Source organism: Camelus ferus, chromosome 7 (genome assembly GCF_009834535.1).
Source record: "Camelus ferus isolate YT-003-E chromosome 7, BCGSAC_Cfer_1.0, whole genome shotgun sequence".
NCBI lineage: Eukaryota > Metazoa > Chordata > Mammalia > Artiodactyla > Camelidae > Camelus > Camelus ferus.
Genome location: NC_045702.1, coordinates 75106499 through 75125915, shown reverse-complemented (window position 1 = coordinate 75125915; position 19417 = coordinate 75106499). Strand labels below are relative to the sequence as shown.

At 37.9% G+C, this 19417-nt stretch overlaps 1 protein-coding gene across 1 annotated transcript in view; it reads left to right on the top strand.

Moving 5' to 3' along the window:
• Positions 1–19417, top strand: part of RELN (reelin) — a 444603-nt gene that overhangs the window by 52909 nt on the left and 372277 nt on the right. Inside the window, 1 exon segment of the mRNA XM_032484179.1 lies at positions 18589–18699. Within this exon segment, the coding sequence (XP_032340070.1) occupies positions 18589–18699 (111 nt within the window).

Genomic DNA, 19417 nt, shown 5'->3' with positions numbered 1-19417 from the left:
TTTAACTCACCCCGTCTGTGGTGCTCTGTCTGGGACAAGATAAGCAATGAGTGGGCCTTTGCTCGGGGCAGGTGACACAGTCAGTCTTCATTTTTCACCGGTTCCGTATTTAAGACTTCGCCTACTTGCTTAATCTGTTTGTAACCCCCCAGATGTATACCTGCGGTGCTCTTGGTGTCACCTGCAGGCGTTTGTGGTGCTGCCAGGCAGGCGGGATTTTCGCAGCTGAGGTCTGTCATCTTGTTTCAACCTCATACTGTAAACAGTGTCCTTTTCACAGTCTGTTTAGTGCCACGTCTCGTGCATTTTTGTGCCTTTTGTTGGCGGTGTTGCTGTTTACAATGGTTTCCAAGTGATAGTACCAAAATGCCAAAAGTTGTGATGTGCCTTATAGAGAAAAGACGTGTGTTGGATCAACTTCATTCAGGCATGAGTTCTAGCGCGTTGGCCTTAAGTTCAACGCTGGTGAATGAATAATATTGATTAGGTCAGGTTGTCTTTAAACAGAAGCACGCGTGAAACTAGGTTATGTTGTGGTGGTTTTCTAGAACGTAACAACTGCAGATCACAAGACTCGACCGTGTGATGTTGGAAGATGTTGGGAAAGTCTAGCTATCCAAATTCTGTTGTCACCTTCTTCACCAAGAAGGTTATTCCAGATGGAAAATGTGGAACCCAGGTACCTTTGGAGAAGAGTTGAAGCTCAAGGTAGATAGCGAGGTAGTGAGATTACCTTAACACTGGACATGAGCTGAGTTCTTTAGCCGAGGTCCCAAAAAACAAACACGTGTGGTTCCTGATCCACCTGTGTTTCGGGGATAACAGAAGTACTGCGACTACTTCTGATGATAAAGCTTCCAGCAACCATAGACTGTTTAACCTCATGTTGCTCCATTAGTGAATTCTAGAAATTGTAATGACCTACCAGGAATCAGAAAAGAGAGGGGTGCACCACAGCATCCAGAAAGGGTTCCCTACAAGGTACACTAACTTAACTGCAGTCATCTCCTCCTCCCTTATTTCTGTTGGCATTGGATTCATAGTCTATGTGGCACTGGGTAAATATTCTCTAAAGGTATACCTGCCAAATTTAGGAAATCGCTAGCTTCTTTTCTTTATTACTGATTCACAGTCAGGACAAACAGTGGCCTCCATTTGCCAAAAACATCACCACAGGCTCTGACACTGTCCTTTGGTCTCCATCCCAAATCCCACTGCAACCTTGGCTGTCAGTCCTCATTCTGGATTTGTTTCTGTCCTCATCAGTCAGAGAAAAGTCACTGGCACACAGGAGATCTCTTAACAGGTGTCCCACTATATCCTCATCTTGTTAAACATCATTTGCACTAGGAGGAAACTGCAGTATAATAAAAGGCAAATTAGCTTTTTACTGTAGTGGAATTCTTACTGTAATTTCAATTCAATTCAATTATAATTTTCAGTCCTATGCATAGCCTTCACTGGAAGCTCTGTTTCCTACGAGGAATCAATCCGGAGCTTTTCATATCACTGTAATTGGTCTATTTCAGGACCACCTACACAGAATTTACCTGGGTTGGACACTTGTTAAACATGCTAATTCCTGGGCTTTATACCAATCCTACAGAATCAAAATCCTGGGGGCAGTTGGGGGTGGGGGAAGGAGAAGACGAAGGAATCTGAATTTTAACAAGCTTCTCAGTTGATTGAAAGTTTTAGTTAATAAAGTAAAATAATCTTTGGGAGAATTTAGTTTGGCTAATAGTTCTACCAAATACTCATTCTTTGGCTAAAAAGTAGTAATTTTATTAGTTAGAGCTTGTAGAATATGAGTCCATCTGTGTTGAATAGATATTGTAACTGATATTTTAAATTCTATCTAGAATTCTATCTTAGATAAACATTTCTGTATCTGAATACTTGGAAACAAGAGGTACCAGTTTATAAAAACTTCAAATTTGCCTTTCACACAAATCTAGTTTTTTATGGCAGCTCTTAAACTTAATAATTTAAATTTTTTTCAAAAATAAACCACCCCAACAAATCAAAAACAAGTATGGGGTAAGGCTAGATTAACATTTTCTTAGAAATTCTACACCAGAAAATAAGGACTACCACAGGTGCAAAACACGTTTAGTTCTTTGCAGACGGCTTTCATTTAAATGACTTTTACATAACCAGGCATTTAACTTTTTCCTGTATTCCTAAGCCTCAAGACATTTCTTGGTAATTATTCATACCTGTTTTTCTTTATTTTCATCCTTGGAAAAATTGTCTTATGGTTGTATTGAAAATGCAGATTTATACTAAACAATAAGAGATTTTATTATTTTAAGGAGAATTTTAAGACTCATTTTACTAAATACCATGTTGTAAAATATAAAGTGTGACATTTTTCTTTTCACACAGAGGAGAAATATTATATGTAATTATAATTTGGTGTTGTACAAATTAGTTATGCATTTATTCCTTCTTTGATGAATTATTAGATATCAGCTGTTGATGTAAATGTAATTTAAATTATTTTCTTATTTAGTTATTATTATTATCAAAAATTTGTAGAAAAGCATTTAGTTGTAGCTTATTAGAAGAGCAGCCAGCTGCACCGATACCTGAACATTTCTCTGTCACATCATTTACTTAACATCACTTTATGAATTTCAGTACTAGCAATTTTGTATTTTATGGATTGGATTTTGAAATATGGAGTAAGGATTCTCTTGCAAAGGGACGGGAACAATTATTCAAATGTTATTTTTATAAACATACAGATAGTTTACATTCTATCACTAGTGTCAGGCAGTAGCACTTTATAAATATTTGTTTAATGAGTGAATGGACAAGACATATTCACACACACACATACAAACTAGGTCTGACTATAAAGTAAGTGAAGATTTTCTGTTTGCCCCATGTAAGTTAATTATAGAGTTTTATCATTTATTTTTTCCATATGTATGCCATATGTGTAATATACTCAGTATGTATTTAAATGGATGCTTTGATGTTAGCACAGTTGCCTATAATTAGTTAAGTGAATTGAAATGAACATGCAGAAATGCCAGCTATGGAAATGCCCTTTTAAAGAAAATTGTAGTATTTTTACAGCTACTTTTAGTTTAACTATGTCTATTAGGAGTTCTATTAATTATTGATTACTAATGTTGATTTAGTCAGTTTGCTAAGAGATAAATAAGAGGTCGTAAATAAGATTTATGAGACATCTCTGTCACATAACTTATTGAGATACGTTACATATGAGCACCATGCTGAAAACTTGTAATGGTATGTTATCAGTATGTTGAATTGCAAACAAAAACATATACTTATGTTTTGGACAGCTTGGGGCACTATTAGCAGCCACCCTGTGATTTCTTACGTGAGTTCAAATTTTCTTTAGTTACTTTTAGTCAGAACCACATTTTGGAGGAATTAGGGGGCACTTCATATTAAAAAGGAAAAAATTCGAGATAGAGTATTAAAAACAAAACAACTACAGGCCCTTTTCATGTGTAAAGGCTTTAAAAACTTAATTACTTTGAAAAAAATTACACATGTATTTATTTTCTAGGCATCTGTGCATTTTATTTTAACATATTTACCTGTATATGTGCTTATGAGAATTACTAGGCTTATTTTTTCCCAGCCTAGGAAAGCTTAATTAACATCCATGTGTCAAAGAAAAAAATTCTTAGAGCTTCTCTGAAAAGGTTGGGGTTAATAAACCCCCTAAAATGCTTTCTTTTAAGAGTAATCTTTGCTTTAATTTTAAGAAGTCACAATGAGTTATAGACAAGGTAGTCTTCCTTTCAAAAAGAAAGAACAAAAGGGTAAAAATTGCTGAAAATATGAACACCACATTCCTATTCACATCACTTTAATAATTTATCGAGTGCAGGGCCAACAATATGAAATTTTCATGTATGAGTATCATCCAGCCTCATATGACAGTAACACATGAAAAATAAGGGCAGAGATAAATCACAAATACCAGTAATTCTTGGTGACAGTTCTCTACATTGTAATAATAAAGTGCTATTTATAAAGAAAAAAATAAATAATTTTGGCTCTAGAAACTAAACAATTTTATTATTATTTGTAGGGATTTTTAAAACTTCAGAATTGCATTAGGAGAGCCAAAAGTGGATGACCAAAAAAAAAAAAAAAAAATCATTACTGCTTAAACTGCAGTCGGGACTAAAATCAGGGTAAATTGTTGTAAAATCGTATTTTTCTTCTTTATTTTCAAGATCACTATTTAAGAATTTGTGTTTAGCATAGATTGAACAATCTTCAGGAGATTTTAAACATACTATTCAGGACTTCATCTGGGGTGCTTATTCTGACCTCTGTCTCCAAGTCTCGGCAAGGGATTTCATCTGAGTAAGATACGTGAGATTTTACCCCCATTGTTAATATTTTCAGAAATGCTGAGTGTGTGTGTGTGTGTGTGTGTGTGTGTGTGTGTGTGTGTGTGTGTGTGTGTCTGTGTCTGTGTCTGTGTTTAGAGAGGGGCAGAGACAGAGAAAGACAGAGCAAAAGAGACAGGCAGCCCTGGGGCATAAAGGAGAGAGAAGGGCGATGTGGAGAAAGATTTACATTCACCAAATGCTGTCATTTAAACTTACTTTCAAGGGGCTTAATTTTAAAATAATAAAACCACAAGCACATTTGGCTGCATCTGTTTTATCTCCTAGGAAGAATTTAAAGGAGGGGAAAACCTCAGTGGCTCTCTTTTATTACTAGTGGTGCCGGAAGATAAGACCTAGAGACTACATGTGGTTCATCTGAATCTCTGAATCTGTAATAAATGTATCATAATAGGCTTCCACAGAGATGCTGGATCCCTCTTCCAGCCAGCAAAGAGCATTTTTACAGACCCTAGAAAACGTTTTCATACATCATTAAATTTTGCATATAATGTGTTCCCTGCACTTGTCACAATTCCCTGATCGTACTCAGTTTTACCCCTCCTTTCAGATGGAGACAAAGGTGGGAAGGCGTTTGCCGGGGTGGCTCCCTCGGCTTTCGGCTTTCGGAGGTGGGCTGATCCAGGGTTCTCTGACCTTGTCATTGTGATCTTCAGCTTAGTCTTCCATCACCCTGCATTCAGTCCCCCCAGAGGCCATTCTTTCTGCCTCTTTTGTCCCCCAAGGAACAGTACAAAGCCATATAAAATGAAAAAGAGGAGGAATAATGATGATGATGATGATGATGATAATGATAATGATAATAACAACAACAACAACAACAACAATAATAATAAAAGAGGACTGTGATAATGATAGGCACAGCATTTGTTGGGTTAAATGCATCCACAGAGCAGCCGACTGGGCATACTCCCAGGAGACTGCACCCAGGTACCTGAGGCTTGGGAGTGCCACTGTCCCACTGCCTTCCAAGGGGCAAGCCCCTGCCACCCTCTCACTCAGGACATCCAGGAGATGAATGCAGTGCATCTACAATAAGGAACACTGCTTCCATTTCTCACAGCCACTTTTTACCTGACATCTAAGTTGTGGTACTTTACCTACCACCACTTTGTTTCAGGTTTCTCATGGGTAAAAGGGTATGTTAATAGTACTTATCTCATAGGGATATTGAAATGATTAAATAATTCTTGCAAAAGACTTAACAATGGTACCTGGTATATAGTGCTCAGATATTGTTTAGCTGTGAGGAGGAGGAGGATGAAGGAGGAGACTGTTACATCTGAGGCTACAGAGCTCTTAGAGATAACCTACGTTAGACATCTAATAAAGATTTAGGGAAGCAGGAAAGGGTGAATGAGGTTCATTTAGCAGTGCTCCTCTAGAGACCAACAGGCAGCTACCCTCGGTGGGTGGCTGTATCCTTCATCATGCCTTTTTCTGAGTAGTTGTTAGAGTAAGTAGGTAAGGCAAGGGTGATCTCTCTCCATCCTTCACAAATGGCTGCCTGGAGTCTGTTTGTTCCTGGTCTGATTATTTAAGATCTCTGTGTTCAATTCACTGCTGTGGATTCACGCCTTCCCTCAGTGAACCTTGACCTCTAGTCCTTTCTTTTGCATATTTACTGGGATTTTTTTTCTCATCTGTTGTTGATTTGGAGATGTTAGTATTGAAATGCCTGGCTTAATATTTGAAAACCACATAAAGCCATATCATAATGGAATAAATATATGTAATGAAAAGTAGTTTGAGGAACATGTTCTTGTAGAGATTTTGAATGTAAATTATAGTGTATTTTTAGATGGTCTCTATTTGGTACCCAGGGCTAGTGGCACTTTAAGGAAAAATCAGTGGTTGAGTACACCATGCTGATGAAATTTTGCAGCAAATAAACTCAGTTTATTTCATTTTCAGAGTACTATGTTTGTTCCTCAGGCTAATCTGTTCTGTATTCAAAAGGCAAATGAGTTTCTGTTCATGATCAAAACGCAGCAACTTTTTTTTTAATATTGACAGTATTCTGCTGGTGCTTTTCATTTTTGAAATATATAAAAATAAGAAATGGAAACTCTTTGCAGTATGTGCCTCATCACTAATACTTACTTTCAACATTTTTGCAATGTGCTGTCCTCTGATGTTTGTCATCTTGAGAAAGATGGAAACATCATTTCAAATATTGTATAATATGTTTCTTTTCTGCACATTAAAGTTCTTTTATATAAAGTAGTAATGGAATATGCTTGAAGTGATCAAAATTTAATGGACCGTAGAGCATCTGTAAGCCAGAAGCTTTAGGACAAAATGCAAACAATATTAAATGTCTAAATTTATTTTCTTCCAGACTTTCATCTTGCAGTGATTTTCTGCAAGAATGGTATTAGGGTCTTGTTGGGAACAGTTAATAGAAGCTAAAATAGATAATAACTGACTCTGTAATTAGTCATTTCAAGACAGAGCTACTCTTTGAGCCACTGATAAGAACTGAATTGTGTCGCTACATCATGTTTTCATTCTGCTGTCACAACCCAGCAATCCATATTCATAGACTCCCAGTGCTAAGCTCATTGCCAATTTAACACAGATGTGGGAGAGATATGTACAACCTCCTCAGCCTTTTGATCCCTTCTTATTTTTTATTTGAGAAAATGGCAGGGTAACTTCAGAATGAGGATAAGGATGTCTTAGTGACAAAATTATCAGAAGATTAATTATGTATGTACATGAAATATGTATATATATATATATATTCACACACAAAGTAAATATATGCAAAAGAAACACTCTTACGGTTAAATGCAAGATTCAACCAAAATTTTCTTAGATATTTCTATTGGCTTTATTTATTTATTTATTTATTTTCTTAAAGTGTAATTGACTTACAGTTTGTGATAATTCCTAGTGTACAGCATAGTGATTCATTTATACATATATATTTCTGATTTTTGAATTCTATAATAAAAATACTGCATTAATTTTTATTTTCGTTTCCTTTCAGGATAAACCTCCATTTTCATATATCTCAACAAATAACACTGATCCTTTTTTTTTCTGTAGAAGAGATGTTAGATTTCACAATTTTAGTTACATTGGCTGCACTATATTCTCAGTTATATTTTATTTTAATGTTATTTTATGTTGTAGCAAATGTTTCTATAAGGTTAAATTTTTTAAATAATTTTTTAAATTTTTATACAATTTTAAAGGTTACTTTCAATTTATAGTTATCACAAAATATTGGATAAATTCTCCATTTTGTACAATACATCTTTGAGCCTCTGTTACACCCAACAGTTTGTACCTCCAGCTCCCCCACCTTTATATTGCCCCTCCCCACCTCCACTAATAACCACGTTTGTTCTCTAAATCTGTGAGTCTGCTTCTTTTATGTTGTATTCACTAGTTTATTGTATTTTTAAATTTCACATATAAGTGATATCATACAGTATTTATCTTTCTCTGTCTGACTTACTTCACTTAGCATAATGCCCTTCAAGTCCATTTATGTTGGTGCAGATGGCAAAATTTCACCCTTTTATGGCTGAGTACTATTCCATTATGTATATGAAGATATATGTATCACAACTTCTTTACCCATTCCTCTGTTGATAGACACTTAGGTTGTTTACATGTCTTGGTGATTGTAAATAATACTGCTCTATGAACATTAGGGTGCATGTATCTTTTCAAATTAGTGTTTTTGTTTCTTTTGGATGGTGTGTGGTTTAATTTAACAAGTGTTGATTGAACTCTTCCTTTGGGCCAAGCTCTGTGGAAGGTGGAATGTGACGAGCATTCCTGTTTCTGAGAGCTCTGTGGTCACTGAGGGGAGAGGGGGCACTTTCCCTAGGGGGTCAGAACAAGCTTCATGAGAGGGATGGCATTGAGCCTGTGCCTAAAGAATAGGTAGGATTTTTACAAAAGGAAACAGGGGAAGCCATTCTAGGGGAGGGTACCCTTTACAGAAAGGCAAGGAGACAGGGAAGTGAAGAACATGTTCTAGTTTAACTGGATCAAAGGGTGTTGATTGGAGAGATTGGTTATGGCCACAATCTGAAGGACTTAGAAATTACAGTGAACATAGGATTTTAATCTGTGGACGATAGGCAGCTAGAGATGTTTGCTGAATAAGGGAATGGTGTGATACAAGACACATTTGCTTTCTGATTGTAGGTAATAATATACTTGCTTTATTTCTTTCCTAAAATGTATTGGTAGGTTCAGATATTATGGTATGCATAATGTACCTGCAATCCATAATATTGATAATGATTTTTTCTCTGTAATTAAAATAGCTAGTTCTCTATACAACAGTTTAATGCAAAAATATAAAAGATAGAAAAATTGACTAAGGAAAAAAAATTCTTCTGGGGAAGAATTTTATAAATTTACCCTGAAAATTTGTAAAAACATGAAAAGAGGTAGATGATACGGCAGATGGAATTGTTTAAATAGGTGCTTACCCAGTTAAAGTCATTAAATTATTATTTGATGATTTTATGTAAACCTTTGGTTTCTGAAATGGATAACTGGTGGGTCCAATCCCATGGTGGTGATAAATCACATGGTTTGCGTGAAACAGCTAAAGTTGTTAGGGTATCAGATAGAGTTTATAAACATTTTGCAAATAGGGAACTAGTCCAAATGTCTCTTTTGCCTTTCTAGTTAATAAAACCCAAATTACAGTGTTAGCACAGTTCTTGGCTCACAGAAGATTATATAGTTCTTTTTTTTTTTTGACATTTTTTATTGATTTATAATCATTTTACAATGTTGTGTCAAATTCCAGTGTTCAGCACAATTTTTCAGTTATTCATGGACATATACACACTCATTGTCACATTTTTTTCTCTGTGAGTTATCATAACATTTTGTGTATATTTCCCTGTGCTATACAGTGTAGTCTATTCTACAATTTTGAAATCCCAGTCTATCCCTTCCCACCCTCCACCCCCCTGGTAACCACAAGTCTGTATTCTCTGTCTGTGAGTCTATTTCTGTCCTTTATTTACGCTTTGTTTTTGTTTGTTTGTTTGTTTTTGTTTTTGTTTTTTAGATTCCACATATGAGCGATCTCATATGGTATTTTTCTTTCTCTTTCTGGCTTACTTCACTTAGAATGACATTCTCCAGGAGCATCCATGTTGCTGCAAATGGCATTATGTTGTCGGTTTTTATGGCTGAGTAGTATTCCATTGTATAAATATACCACATCTTCTTTATCCAGTCACCTGTTGATGGACATTTAGGCTGTTTCCATGTTTTGGCTATTGTAAGTAGTGCTGCTATGAACATTGGGGTGCAGGTGTCATTCTGAAGTAGATTTCCTTCTGGATACAAGCCCAGGAGTGGGATTCCTGGGTCATATGGTAAGTCTATTCCTAGTCTTTTGAGGAATCTCCACACTGTTTTCCATAGTGGCTGCACCAAACTGCATTCCCACCAGCAGTGTAGGAGGGTTCCCCTTTCTCCACAGCCTCTCCAGCATTTGTCATTTGTGGATTTTTGAATGACGGCCATTCTGACTGGTGTGAGGTGATACCTCATTGTAGTTTTGATTTGCATTTCTCTGATAATTAGTGATATTGAGCATTTTTTCATGTGCTTTTTGATCATTTGTATGTCTTCCTTGGAGAATTGCTTGTTTAGGTCTTCTGCCCATTTTTGGATTGGGTTGTTTATTTTTTTCTTATTGAGTCGTATGAGCTGCTTATATATTCTGGAGATCAAGCCTTTGTCGGTTTCACTTGCAAAAATTTTCTCCCATTCCGTAGGTTTTCTTCTTGTTTTATTTCTGGTTTCCTTTGCTGTGCAGAAGCTTGTAAGTTTCATTAGGTCCCATTTGTTTATTCTTGCTTTTATTTCTTCTAGGAGAAAATTTTTGAAATGTATGTCAGATAATGTTTTGCCTATGTTTTCCCCTAGGAGGTTTATTGTATCTTGTCTTATGTTTAAGTCTTTAATCCATTTTGAGTTGATTTTTGTATATGGTGTAAGGGAGTGTTCTAGCTTCATTGTTTTACATGCTGCTGTCCAGTTTTCCCAACACCGTTTGCTGAAGAGACTGTCTTTATTCCAATGTATATTCTTGCCTCCTTTGTCAAAGATGAGTTGACCAAAAGTTTGTGGGTTCATTTCTGGGCTCTCTGTTCTGTTCCGTTGGTCTATATGTCTGTTTTGGTACCAATACCATGCTGTCTTGATGACTGTAGCTCTATAGTATTGTCTGAAGTCTGGGAGAGTTATTCCTCCAGCCTCTTTCTTTCTCTTCAGTAATGCTTTGGCAATTCTAGGTCTTTGATGGTTCCATATGAATTTTATTATGATTTGTTCTAGTTCTGTGAAATATGTCCTGGGTAATTGGATAGGGATTGCATTAAATCTGTAGATTGCCTTGGGCAGTGTGACCATTTTAACAATATTGATTCTTCCAATCCAAGAGCATGGAATATCTTTCCATTTTTTAAAGTCTTCTTTAATTTCCTTCATCAATGGTTTATAGTTTTCTGTGTATAATTCTTTCACCTCCTTGGTTAGATTTATTCCCAGATATTTTATTACTTTGGATGCTATTTTAAAGGGGATTGCTTCTTTACTTTCTTTTTCTGTTGATTTATCCTTAGTGTAAAGAAATGCAACTGATTTCTGAATGTTAATTTTGTAACCTGCTACCTTGCTGAATTCTTCAATCAGCTCTAGTAGCTTTTGTGTGGACCTTTTAGGGTTTTCTATATATAGTAACATGTCATCGGCATATAATGACACTTTTACCTCTTCTTTTCCAATTTGGATCCCTTTTATTTCTTTCTCTTGCCTGACTGCTGTGGCTAGGACTTCCAGGACTATGTTGAATAGGAGTGGTGATAGTGGGCATCCTTGTCTTGTCCCAGATTTTAGTGGGAAGCTTTTGAGTTTTTCACCGTTGAGTACTATGCTGGCTGTAGGTTTGTCATATATAGCTTTTATTATGTTGAGATATGTTCCCTCTATACCCACTTTGGTGAGAGTTTTTATCATAAATGGGTGTTGAATTTTATCAAATGCTTTTTCTGCATCGATTGAGATGATCATGTGGTTTTTGTCCTTTCTCTTGTTGATGTGATGTATTACACTGATTGATTTGCGTATGTTGAACCAGCCTTGTGTCCCTGGGATGAACCCCACTTGGTCATGATGTATAATCTTTTTTATGTGTTGTTAGATTCTATTTGCTAAAATTTTGGTGAGGATTTTGGCGTCTATGTTCATCAGTGATGTTGGCCTATCATTCTCTTTTTTTGTAGTGTCTTTGCCTGGTTTTGGTATCAGGGTGATGGTGGCTTCATAGAATGAGTTTGGGAGTAATCCGTCCTTTTCAATCGTCTGGAAGAGTTTGAGAAGGACTGGTATGAGTTCTTCTTTGTATGTTTGGTAGAATTCCCCAGTGAAGCCGTCCGGTCCTGGACTTTTATTTGTAGGGAGGTTTTTAATTGCTATTTCTATTTCCTTTCTAGTGATCGGATTGTTCAAGTGTTCAGATTCTTCTTGATTCAGTTTTGGTGGACAGTATGTTTCCAGAAACTTGTCCATCTCCTCTAGGTTATCCAGTTTGGTTCCATATAAGATTATATAGTTCTTAACGTCTGAATGTATTACATGTTTTCCAGTGCATTTTATTGTTTGGTTATTTGCTCATCCTAAGTGCTTCTATAAAAGTGTATTTATACTAAACTTCTTTCTTTGCCTCAATTTTTTTATATGAAATTTTCCTGAAACAAAAAAGACCACCACAACAAACATCTGTACACCCACCACCTTGATCCAGCAATTATTCACATTTTATGATAAATTTAAAGTGAATTGACACTTGTTAAATATTATTTGTTACCCATACTTAGAGCATTTGGCTGATAATCTTGAGAAAAAAAAATGAAGGGTTTGCTTATCAACGAGGCTAATAAGTTGTCAGTTAGATAGAGGTATTCCCAGCACTTGTTTATCTTAAAGGTAGTTCGAATATAAACATTTCATGTAAAACTCTTCCTCTGTGCTAATATACCCAAATTTATATCTTTTAACTACAATGTCCACTTACGAAAAGGTAGTTTCATATATAAATATTTTAAAGGGAACATTTTTAAATGACATTAGCTTTGGAACATTTAAAATTGTGCACTTGAGACAATACCATTCTGAATCAGAGTATCATAAACTTACAAAAATGTCTGTAATTGAAATTAGGACTGTGTATGTTCTTCAAATTAGCATATCTGTATCTACACACACACAGTTCTATTATTCTTGTATAGTTTATTTATTTAAAATAGCAGACAACAGATATCTGTCTTTAATCAGCTTCATCAAAGAGCCAAATATGATAGCCATGAAAATTGTCTTCCTTCTAGTTCATGTGCATATTAAAATGATTTTACATTCAGAAATATGAGCTTCAATTTTTTTTCTGTCACGAGCCATATTAGTTCTGTGTATATAGTGAACTTTTCCTTTAATTTATCGTACATCACTCTTCCGCTTTCAAGAAGTTTAGTCCAGCTGTCTGGTTGGCAGTGGTGTGTGGATGCAAGTGATGAGCTAAGAGTAGAGAAGCTAAAATAGTGCTTGAAGGGTGAGTCCCAGTGGAATTAAATGGAAGAAAGTCAAGACACACGGCACATAGTACGAGTAAAAGCCAGTGCATGTTGGGGGTCATATGTTAGAAAGGCATCAGGAAAGTATCAGAAGGTAACATGAGGGAAGAGTCCCAAGTGAAAACCGAATTCTGCAGGGACTAGGGATGCAGAATTACACAGGTAAGGACAGCTTTGGAGCACCACACTGAGCAGCCTTGATGTTGGGAACAATTATTTGTGTGAGTGTGAGTGTGTGTTTAGGAAACCCTGACAGACTAACCAGAAGCTGCAGGTAGAGAAAAGATGAAACAGAAAGAGAGGGGCAGAGAGAAGTGTGTCTCTGACATAGTTTCAATGTCAAAATGCCTTAGGGTAAAGTTCTTGGCATCTCATTCAGATGGACTCACTCTGAGTGCTCTAGACAATAAAAACATAGGCTGCAGACATTCTGAAGCTTCCTACAAACTAGCAGGGGATCCAAATTGTGTCTGATGTTTTTAAATACAGAAGTTAGACCCATGGTCTTCTTGAGTAAAAGGAAACCTGTTGACCAGAAAGACGTGTCTTAAATCCCAAGAGTCTGAGCAACATTTCCTCTTTCTTAAAAACAGAGACCAGTTACTGACCGGTTCACATATGAATTGTGCATTACATCTGTTTAGAGGGAAAGGAATGCTTGGTCCACAGTGTCAAGGATGGAGCATTTTTCCAAAGGCAAATATCTTTTTTTTCTCTAAAAAGTACTTTAAATTCCCAACTCTAACAAGCAGAAAAGTAGATGATAATTCATTTCTAATAGGGAACTTTCTTTAGATGATTTGTGTTAAATGTGCAGTATATATGCCTAAGTTGGTTTGCCATTTTAACAAATGCTTTTGGCTGGTCTCTTAGTCAATTTCTGTCTGCAGTGATCTGTCTTGCACTCTGGAAAACAGTTTGAATAGCCAGCCTTTCTCTGTCTTCTTCTTCTTTCCCATGTGGCTTCTCCAAGTGGGATTCATCTGACTTACTAAAGCCGGGGATTCACAACATACTTTTCCTCTAGAAACAAGTTGAAGAGAAGACAACCTTGTTCCATTTTTATATGAATGAGTTACTCATTTATAAATATTTAACAAATATTTATTGAATACCCCAACGTGTCAGTAATTGTTTCAGGTACTTGAAATATAACACTGAATAAAACACTCAAGATGCCTGCCATGTTGGAGTTCACATTCTACGGAATGAAACTGATAATAAACATAATCAATGGAAAATATTTAAAGTAAATATATCAGTATAATGTGTCAGAAGGTGATATATAAAAAGGGGGAGGAAAGATAGAGCCAAGTATGGGCCATTGGGAACGTGGGTACTGCAGGGGCCCGAGGAATGGGGGCTGTTTGTGATTTTTAATAGTGTGGTTAAGGCAGGCCTCGCTGAGAGGGTGACATTTGAGCTGACTTGAAAGAGGTGAAGGAATTGGTCCTTCAGGTGTCTGGAGAAAGAGAGTCCAGGACAGAGAGGAAAGAGCTAGTCAAAGACGTGGCATGTCTGAGTAACAGCAAGGAAGCTAGAGTGCCTGGAGTAGAGTGAGCCAGGAGGCAAGCAGGAGGCAATGAGAACAGAGGGGGAAGGGAGGCAGATCCCCTAGGACCTTGTAGGCCACTGTGAAGACTTGGACTTAGAGCATCGGAGAGTTGTAAGCAGTGGAGTGACATAATTGGATGTCTTAGAAGAATTCCTCTGATACTGAGAATAGACTGCTGACAGAGAAGGATAGAACCGGGAAGACCAGATGGATGTCAAATGCCACAATCCATGGGAGAGACGGTGCTAACTCAGAACAGCGTGCTAAGTGGGCAGATTCTGGCTACAATCTGAAGGCAGAGCCAACAGGATTTACAGCTGATGGACTGCATTCAGGGTATGGGAGAAGGTGATTCAAAATTGACTTAGAGGTTTTTAGCCTGAGCAGCAGGAATGGTGGTACCACCATCAGAAGAGTCGGTTTAGGGGATAGGTGGGTGTTCAGTTTTGGTCATGTTGAAGTTGAGATATATTGTGGACATCCAAGTGGGGCTGCTGAGCCGCAGAGCAGCTCGATCTTTATCTGGAGTATACAGACGGAGGTCTAGACTGGAGATGGAAATTTGAGAGCAGTCAGCTTATGATGATACTTAAAGCCAAGAGTCTCTAAGAGAACTAAGTATTTTTCTTATGAATTCCTTTTCTTTTTCTAAGTCACTTAATGTTTAGAAACGATTTTTCACATATTTAAGCCCACCTGCCCATGAGGTTGCCAAATAATGGGTATCCACATCACTACGAGGACTAGAACAAAGCAGAGAGAAAAACTTGCTCAGTCTGACATAGCAAGTTAATAGTATTGGGAATAAAGTCCAGTTCTCTTATTCCTGGGCTGTTTTCCCTAGACCTTGCTGCTTCAGCAAGCAAGGAATAGGAATCTATGTAAAGAAGAGAACTGATCTGAAGTAGGCTCACCTTGTGGTGTGTGGAAGGGTTAAGATCAGAATTTGCTTCATCTTCTGGGTCTGGAGAGGCAGTGGGTGGTGGGTGAGAGCGGAGGTCTGGCAAGAGTTAGCAGTCTGGATGGATGTTTTAGGGGCGCAGCAAGGTCCTTGGTCATGCTCAGTACCCAAATGAGTCACAGGCCACCTGGACAGCTTCTTAGATGCACACCTCTAGGGGACTGAAACGTCCCTAGGTATGTACAAGCCATCAATCAATAAATTGAATTTATCGATTGTCATGTTAGACATGGCAGGGCTTTTGTTTTGCTGGAAGGGACGTAGCTTGTTTGAGGCCACAGCTGAGTAGCTGGGAGCAGTAGAGGAAAGACTGAGAGCTGCCATATATGATTTTTTTCCCTTTCTCAGCCACTTCACCGACAGTGTTTAGCTGCAGTTTTAAGTTAACGTTGAACAGATACTTGAAGACTATCTTTTGGAAAGAAGGACAAATGAGTAACAAGCTGGGGAAACTCATGCATTTATCTTGGGCCCACTTGAGATCACAGCTCAGACTTGGACTGTGGTTGGAAATGAAGTAGTGAGTGGGATGGGTAAGTGGAGAATCCTAGCAGGCAGCAGGACTTGGACACGGGCAGTCCAGGGATTGGACACACCCAGGCGTCTGGAGAGGCAGATGCCAGGGATCTGTATAGAACTCCAGTTCTCAGGATGGGGAGAACAAAGCAGGGCTCCAGGTCTGGAAAAGGGCAGGGAAAGAAAACTAACTTTTATTAATTAGTTACTATATGCATGATGGTGTGTTAAGGATCTAGATACATTTATAGATAATAGATAATGCATCTTCATTTCTTACAGTAAACCCCATAGTATTATCATTCCCTTTTATAAATGAAGAGTCTCAGACTCACCCCAAGATCACACATTGAGCAGAGGTAGAGAGAGGTGAGACTCAATTTCAGGTCTGCCTCAATCCCAAATCCATAAGCCCTTACATTTTTTAGAATCTTGGAAATAGGAACCAGAGCAGAAGCATGAAGGAGTGGAGGGGGTCCACAGGGGCTGCGTTTCTGCGTTAACACAGGACTGCTGCTGTCTTGCTGGACCAGAGTGGAGTGGATTGATGGGAAGTAGGTAAAAGCGAGGTCCCCGGGGTGACCCTGGTGAGACCCTGCAGGATGAGTATGGTTTGCTGTGAAGAATGACCTGAGACACAGCATAGAGTCCAGTGGTCAGAAGAGGCACGTTAATAGGAAGTAACTTAATTCAAACCTCACTGGATGGGATGCAGGGGCAGTTTTAGCACTTTTTACTTTAGTCAGGATTAACTCACTGAACTGAAGGATGGAGGCATCAACAGAGCCAGTTGTGGGAACCTGGGGTAAGCAAAATGGGGGGCCGACGATTAGGGTGTGATTCTACAGACGAGGAAATTTATACCCCGAGAGGTGAAGTGGTTTTGCTGAGGAGCAAGTAGCAGCAGATGAGTGCCCAGTAGCCAGATCTCGTTCCTTCCTTGCCTAGGGCTTCATGCACCACGCAAGAGCGGTCACCTCCTGGCTGCTTCTGGCCTTCTTGCTCGCTAGTAATAGTGACACTGATTCCTGTAGCTTTCATTTTGCTTTTCAAATGCTCCTAATGCATGTGAATAATGTGGGAAAGAGGTTATCAAACACAAGTTTGGCCACGGCCACTTTGCCACTCGGGTATTTGGCGGGTAGGGGTGGAGTAGGGTGTGGGGGCAGAGAGAAAATGAAAGAGAAGCCAGATAAACAGTATAAAACATTTTTCGATGGTATCCAGCAGTCCTGGGCAAGGTTTTTAATCGTTCTCTGTCGCAGATTCCTCATTTGTATCCTGGGAGTAATAATAGTACGCCCTTTATAGAGATGTTTTGAAAATGAAATGAGATAAAACATGTAAACTACTTAGCTCAGTGCCCTGCTGAGTGGTTTTCATGTGGTTTACATGCCAGCACTCAAAATACTAGCTATTACCTTATTAAAGGAAGTGGAGATGGTTGGATCCAGCATCCAATGCCATTTTGGGGGTAGCGTGATGTCAGGCTGTTCTGTTGATATATGTATCTTATTTATGCTTCATAATATGGATGTTTTAAACCATTCCGCTCTACTCGCTGGATTTCCCAGAGTTTAATCTGAACATTCGCATCAGAGTTAATGTGACTCCGGTCATTCTCCGTACTGCCACCAAGCACAATGACGGCCCTGTACTGTGCTCTACCAAAATAATATTACCTTCTCCCGGCTGCTTCCTACGAATGACTTCATCTTAATACAGTAAAGGCAGTACAGGAGAAAATATTATTATGTCGAGAAGGAAATGATGATCAATTTTTAGGGTGGTGAGCAAGATAAAATTTTAAGAAGCCAAACCTGAGTAGCATACAGATGCATTTAATTTGGCCCTTTTCTCCCTGGGAGCATCCTGATTTTCTGGTTATGAAACCATTTGGACTTCTCTTGTAGAATTCGTTCTAAGACTTAAAGCATGCGGTGGTCTTCTTGTTCTCAAAAGTCCTGACTGTCTTCATGCAAATTAGTCTGCTTTTGTTGAAAAACTTCAGGGGACTCATCTATGAAGCACAGACTAACAATAAGAAATGCAGTGCGTCTTACTAGTCTGCTTTCAGCCGATGGAAGATTGTTTCCCACAGTATGGAATATTAAAAAAAAAAAAAAAAAAAAGAATGTTGTATCACAATGCCAACACTCCAGCAATGCCTTTCACTGCCTTCAGGGGTGATGGTGGAGCTGGGGAAACCAGCTCTTCAGCACTACATTATTTTCTGATGATTTTGCACACAGCTAGTAGGGAAAGTGTAAATGAATGCAGGAAGGTGGGACTGATGTACTAAATTTAGGACAAGAATTACAGACATCAGAGTTCTGAGCTTTTTTCCCCTTTTTTGCTCCTCTGTAATTTCTGATAATAAAGAAAATACTAAGTATGGATAGTATAAAAATAATTTGTTAATAACGAGTAGAGGCTGTTTTGACAACGTCACACACTTCAGAAATGTATCTCATTATCCTGACTGTATTAATTGAGGTTTCTTTTTTCCCCTCTGTATTTCAGTGACAATTTCAACAAGCACCTTCTTTGACGGCTTGCTGGTGACAGGACTGTACACATCTACCAGTGTCCAGGCGTCACAGAGCATTGGAGGGTCCAGTGCTTTTGGATTTGGTAAGCTCTCCTGACATAAGAAACCCATGATTGTCTATATTTTAACAGTCAGAGGTCTCATTTTAAAATATCTGTATTAAAAGTATTTGCCATTTATTATTTCAGGGAAAATAATCTGCAGTGATTTTTGTGTTTCTGCTTGAAGTTAGGTGAATTGAAATAAGTCATGTAAATATGCAACCAAGCGTGAGGTTGGTGGGCCGATCTCTCTGTCCCTCTCTCCATTTACTGCTGCTATTACACTTGGTCCTGGGGGGTTTGAGTAGATTTCTGAGTTCTGTCATTTAGGTTGCTGGATAGGAATTCACTCTGATGCCCATGTTTTCATAAACAGTTCTTAAAATCCTGGAGTAGGTGAAAAGTGTCATATTAAGTTTGGCAAGTAAGCATTGCACAAAGAGGAAGACAGCAGTAATTATTGAAATGATAAAATTCTGTGCATATACAAGAAATAATGTGATTTAATATTTAAAATGCTTATACAGAGTCTTTGTCCTTAAACCAGAGACCTGGAAGCTTACTTAGGTGGAGAGGCGGAAGGCTGCATGGTGGTCACTGATCCCAGAGGATTCTCGATTTGGAAATGTGTAGCTTACTTATAATTTGATAAACATGCCAAGCTGGAATTAAGTAGACCCTTTATAGCATCAACAATATAAATTTAACATGTCAATGTATATAAGACATGAAATTGCTGATCCTACTTTAAGATTAGAAA